At 36.3% G+C, this 5998-nt stretch overlaps 1 protein-coding gene across 1 annotated transcript; it reads left to right on the top strand.

Annotated features, from left to right (window-relative positions):
* Nucleotides 1–677: 677 nt before the first annotated feature.
* pnp6 (purine nucleoside phosphorylase 6) lies at nucleotides 678–5674 on the top strand. The gene is made up of 6 exons (XM_056254947.1): nucleotides 678–964; nucleotides 2643–2812; nucleotides 3021–3124; nucleotides 3918–4093; nucleotides 4321–4511; nucleotides 5445–5674. Exons 1-6 carry the CDS (start codon nucleotides 942–944, stop codon nucleotides 5639–5641), a joined length of 861 nt encoding a protein of 286 aa, XP_056110922.1. The 5' UTR covers nucleotides 678–941; the 3' UTR covers nucleotides 5642–5674.
* The last annotated feature ends 324 nt before the right edge of the window (nucleotides 5675–5998 follow it).

Here is a 5998-nt window from a genome sequence, read left to right as displayed (position 1 = left end):
CGAATATCAGTCACAGTAGACTGCAACAGTTTTTCAGCGGCGCTGTTTTTTTTCTTCTTTTTTTTCTTTTTTTTTTCTTTTTTTCATAGGGATTTTAAAAAAAAAAGTCTTAGTTAAAGAGTTAAGCCATGAACCAGCTACGAGGTGAATCAACATATGCATATTATATGTATATATACAAACATTGCAGAATTTTGAGAGTGTAGGGAGATAGACTTGATTAGCCTACGTCATGTGATTCATGTGGGCTATTCAGAGCCGAAAAGCCCAAATTGGTCGATAGCTAATTTGACCGATCAATGTCCCCTCAATGTCTACAGCCTAGAAACCAATACACTTATCTGAAGAACGCATAATAAAACATCAAGAGCTTCTTCTAATCTCCAAAGAACCATAACCAAATCAAAACCATTACATTTGTTTAACCTAAGTGGCTTCAAAGAACCAGTGATGAACTGGGAATGTTCAATGGGATGGAATGTTCAATGAATGTTAAAGGTTCTTACATCATTGCCAATAAGAACCTTTATTTGTATGTGCAGATGCGGCTGTGGCAAAGTCTTGCTGGTATTTTTTATTATTTTTTACATAATCTCTGCGCGTGACAAAATACACTTTAACCGTTACCCTGGACACTTGAGTTAAACTACAGAGAAGCACGTTATTTCCCCTGCTGTGATGCACCACTACACGGCTGTGCCGGTCCTGGCAGGATGACAGTTCTCAAGGCTCTTTCACTGCGGGTCAGTGAGCGGCCCATTCTGACAGAAAATTGGATTAGTACAACGAGCCCTGTTTAAGAAACGAGTTTTAAGAGCGACTCCTCCTTCGTCACGCCAACCCTCGAGACCGTCGGGTGTTTGACCTCTCGCTCAGGTTGTTCTGTATTATTGCTCGCCTCGTCCCAACAATATCCCGCTCAGTAACCAGCCGCTGCGGACATGTCAACATCCAGCGAATGCAGGTAAGGGGCAAAACGAATGAACGCCAGACCTGCTGCCAAATGAATCTCCTACATCATATCAGAATGCTTAAATTAAATCTTAGTGAGAAGAAAAATATGTTATTACATTCGCGAGAAGACGCCATGACAACTGTCGCTTTAAATTTCTATTTAAACAAGGCTTCATATATCATAGATCAACCTGAAGTAAATGGCAGATCATTTTAAATAAATCTGTATGATTCACATTCAGGCAGTCTCTGTCCTGACTGTTTGGACGGCGATAGTTTATTTACCCTATCATATTTCTTCCATGCGCCTTCTAATTCCACTGTAAAAAATAAATAATTTGTTGTCGATCTGATGCTTGTATGAAATTCAACATTTCTAATAACATAAGCTAACTATAAAATCAGCTAGGCTACTTGTGATTCTGATTACGTAACCAGAATCCTCCTATTCAGCTTTAGTGGATGCGCTCAGAATAATACGCAGCTCTTAAAGAGACAGGCTGCGCTATTAAACCTGTGGAAAAAAACAGCAATGAAAACAGTCCAAAACGAGGACATGGCTTCTCAGTTGGCAGGCCTTTTCAAAAAAAAAAAGAAAAGGCAGAGCTGTGATCGTAAAATGAGAGGCCTATTGTGCATTCTCACTGAGCGTTGTCAAGCAGCCTGTGTTTGAAGCTCAGCTCTCTGAATGGAAAGTGCTGATCCCGCAACGCCCTGCAGCACCACGGACAGCGCATGCTTACAGCTCGGCCATTGAGCTCTTCCTAGTTCCTACTCAATATCATTCTTGTTACCTGGTGCCCTACAGCTATGAAAGGCTTTCTGATCGTAAATGTGGGCAGTCCAACTTATGCAAGCAATTTAGTAAGGATGGGCCTACTGTTTGTCTTTTTTTTTCTTTCCAGTTTTAAAAGACTATAAAATAATTCAGATTATAGTGAAAGTATAGTTAAATAATGACAGACACTTCCAGTAAGCATTCTGCGGTTGCTTCCTTTAGTAACTTGCATTGTCATATTGAGTAACTGCATAAAGACAGCAAGTGAATATTTAACCGCCTATACTGAAAAGCGTAAGTTATTTGGCCTAAGTATTCTTGTACATGAACAGATGCTCTTTATAATTTGCTACAAATAAAAATACCATGGCCTGCTTTGATAGTTAAGTATCCAGCTAAAAAAAAAAAACATGATGAGCATAGACCATAGAATATATTTTGATTTGCATAATAGTTACAACTGGATTTACTCTCAACTGACCGTCCATTAGCTTTGTATGGTAAGAAAGTAAGAAACATGACTATTTACTACAGTGATTGTACAGCTAAATGACTGTCAAAGAGAAGAGATAATTCAACATACTTCAACACAATATAGCATAACAAATGACAAGGATAAATAATATAATAAAATAAATAAAATATAAAAAACAAAACCTTATTTTACTGTAGTATATAGGTACTTTTCTTTATCTATTCTGAATGCTGCTGTCAGCTGATGTGTGCTCACACTTGACTGGGTCATTGCACTTCCTACACCTTCATATTTCATAACCAAGTTATGTTGCGTAGGAACGTAGTCAGACGTTTTCCAACAGTGTGGCACTTTATTGTGACACGTGTGATTTTAATGCATGCCAGCCCCACCAAAAAATATTAAGCAACAAAACAATGTTTGGTTTCTATCTAGCTACAGCTATGAGGAGTACAAAGAAACAGCAGACTGGCTGCTTGCTAACACAGACATCAGGCCCAAAGTGGCAATTATCTGTGGTTCAGGACTCGGTGGATTGGCTGACCTGCTGGACAACAAGAATTTGTTTCCTTACGACAAAATCCCGCGCTTTCCCCACAGCACAGGTAGGAGACAGATTGCTAAATTCACATTAACCTTTGGTGTATCATTCATAACCCATTCAGAGAGTATTGTTTCATATTCTATTAATTGACTACACAAAAAATGTAAAAATTTATAAAAGACAGTGCTGACGTTTATCGCTCACTGCCATTATTTGATTATTATTTGCATTAACAAACATTAAAAATACACACCCTCATGTCTCTTCAGTGCAAGGACATAAAGGTCAGCTTGTGTTCGGAGAGCTGAATGGGAAGCAGTGTGTTTGCATGCAAGGCCGTTTCCATTTCTACGAGGGCTATAACTTTGCCACGGTAAGTATCATTTTTAAAATCTTAAAAGTATGAGCATTAAACAAAACCAGCGCATGCACAATGCGCACAATGCGTCTGGATAGAAAATCAAGGGGGGGGGGGAATGAAAACATTGTTAGTTGATAATTAAAAGAATCCTCTCATAAGTCAAGAATCATCTCAGTTTTTCTTTTCCTTTAGCAATAATATACCACAATACTAACACAGAGGTTATTCTGTACTTAACCATTGACTTCTCAGTGCTGCTATCAGCAATTTAAGTATAACAGAGAATAGTTAACATTTGACAACTGACCCAATCGCCTCCTATAAACTTTTACAACACACAACAGTTCCAACAGATCTGTGATCAAGTTAAAAAAACTCAGAAAGACACAAACAGTGCTTACTCTTTATTGCAGAAGCCGAATGAAATACTGTATGGCATTATGATTTATGATTCTTCGGTATGTTTTTTTTTATGAGTGATTAACATAGTTGTACATATTCTTGCCTGGGGTTGTGAAAAAGCAGTCATATGTTTGTTTCTTATTTCTTAATTCAATGCACCAAGGGAATCAATTAAAATGTAGTTTCAAATCATAATTGTCTAGTGAAAATATTTCTTTTAAAATGGACAATTTAGACAAAGCTGGGGGAGGGGGAAATACAGTTAAACTACTATATCGTTTTGATAACTGCATATTAACCACATATATCAATTCAGATTGCAGTCTTTGATTTCCTGTTTCATAAAGATGAGCACATATGTCAAAGCAGCTCTAAATCTCAGGGTTTTCTCCTTCTGTTTTAGGTCACCTATCCAGTAAGAGTGTTTTTCCTTCTCGGGATTGAGACTCTGATTGTGACCAATGCTGCTGGAGGGCTCAATTCTGAATTTGAAGTGGGTGACATCATGCTTATCAAAGACCATATCAATATGCCTGGATTTGCTGGGCAAAATCCCCTGTGTGGACGCAATGAGGAAAGGTGAATTGCTATGTAGTATATTGAGATACGTTTTATTCAAATAGATTTGAGATGTTTAAAGACTGCTAATTCTACCTAACACCAATATCTTTTTTATTTGTGTCTTTGTTTTTAACAGTTCAGCTTTGGTTTTGCTATTGGCTTCGCAATGCAATCTTACTTGCATTTCTCTAAGGATTTATGCAACCAGTCTAATGATCACTGACATTTGTGTTACGTCCCTGTAGATTTGGAGTGCGCTTTCCCTGCATGTCTGATGCTTATGATAGAGGCTTGAAACAGTTGGCCAGGGACACTGCCCAAAAACTGGGCTGTGCCTCTTTCCTTCGGGAGGGTGTTTACTGCATGTTGGCTGGACCGTCCTATGAGACAATTGCAGAATGCAATGTTTTAAAGCAGCTTGGGGCGGATGCTGTGGGTACGTACGGTACATATCACTTTTATAAAAAATCTCATGAGTGGGCATGACTTAGGGCATGTATTATCGCTTGAGGATGAAAACCATAACCATATATCATCATTTCGAGCAAGGACCGCGTTAGAGGGACAGAGCAGGAACCTATTATTATATTGTTTTTCACAAAAATTACTTATTTACGGAGCCCCGAACATGACATGCGGACAAAAATATATAGGGGCCATGAATTAAGAATTCGTTCCTGTGATTTCTTAATTCGTTCTCTCTTATTATAAATTGTATATATTATATTAATGATATTATATAAATTCATAAATTATTATAAATGATAAATTACTTCAAAATGAATAATACTTATATATATTGTAGTTTTTACTTTATATTCTATATATAAAATATATATTATATAAAATATAAATATTATTTTTCTTCTGCTGCAAATTATTGTTTGACCTTAAAGTCATTTTTAAATGAAATAAACTAAATGAAAATAGAAAGTTACGGGTCACTAAGAATTTCTTTGAAAGAAATTGACATTTTTATTCAGCAAGGATGTGTTAAATTGGTCAAAAGTGACAGATATAAAAGATTTCTATTTAAAATACTGTTATTTGGAACTTCCTATTAATTCTCTTTTTATTCCAAATATGTATCACGGTTTCCACAAAAATATTAAGCAGCACAATTTTTTTCAACATTGATAATAATAATAATAAATGTAGCTTGAGCACCAACTCAGTGTATATTAGAATGATTTTTGAAGCATCATGTGACACTGAAGACTGGAGTGATGATGCTGAAAATTCACAGTAATAAATTCAAATTTAAAATAGGAAATAATTATTTTAAATTATAATAATATTTCTACTATTTTTACTGTATTTTCATCAAATAAATGCAGCCTTGGTGAGTGTTGTGTTTGTTTTTAATTAGGTATGAGTACCGTTCCAGAGGTGGTGATCGCTCGGCACTGTGGGATGCGTGTGTTTGGACTCTCCCTAATTACCAACAAGGTAGTGACTAACTACGACAGCAATGAAAGGGCTAATCATGAAGAGGTCCTGGAAACCACCCGTATGCGAACCCAAGTCCTGCAGAAGATAGTCAGCAATTTAGTGACAAAAATGTAGCATAACCAGCAACTACATTTACTGTAAAAAAACAGCCGTTCATTGTTTCTTCATGTTAGTTCACAGTGCATTAACTAATGTTAACAAATACAACCTTTGTTTTTAATAATGTATTAGTAAATGTTGAAATTAATATTAACTAAGATTAATAAATGCGGTAGAAGTTATGTTCATTCTTACTAAGGTAGTTAACTAATGAACCTTATTGTAAAGTGTTACCCGCCATGTATCTTATTCAGGATTCGAGTAACTTTATGAACTTTGCAGTGCCTCAAGACTCTCTAAATGGAAATTTAGGCTAGGTTCATTTTGTTTACTTTTGATACTGTCCTCACTTAACACAACATATCACATCGG

The sequence above is a fragment of the Rhinichthys klamathensis genome, unplaced genomic scaffold, assembly GCF_029890125.1.
Source record: "Rhinichthys klamathensis goyatoka isolate OS25496 unplaced genomic scaffold, OSU_Roscu_1.1 h1tg000005l_1, whole genome shotgun sequence".
Classification (NCBI taxonomy): Eukaryota; Metazoa; Chordata; class Actinopteri; order Cypriniformes; family Leuciscidae; genus Rhinichthys; species Rhinichthys klamathensis.
Note: the sequence above shows the minus strand (reverse complement) of the source record. Positions and strands in the feature narration are given on the sequence as shown.

What these genes read in the sequence shown, in the direction of transcription:
- pnp6 (XM_056254947.1), top strand. Translation starts at nt 942, where the DNA reads ATGTCAACATCCAGCGAATGCAG. An exon ending in TGTGGACGCAATGAGGAAAG is followed by an intron (nt 4,094 to 4,320) that starts GTGAATTGCTAT and finishes ACGTCCCTGTAG; the next exon opens with ATTTGGAGTGCGCTTTCCCT. An exon ending in GCTTGGGGCGGATGCTGTGG is followed by an intron (nt 4,512 to 5,444) that starts GTACGTACGGTA and finishes GTTTTTAATTAG; the next exon opens with GTATGAGTACCGTTCCAGAG.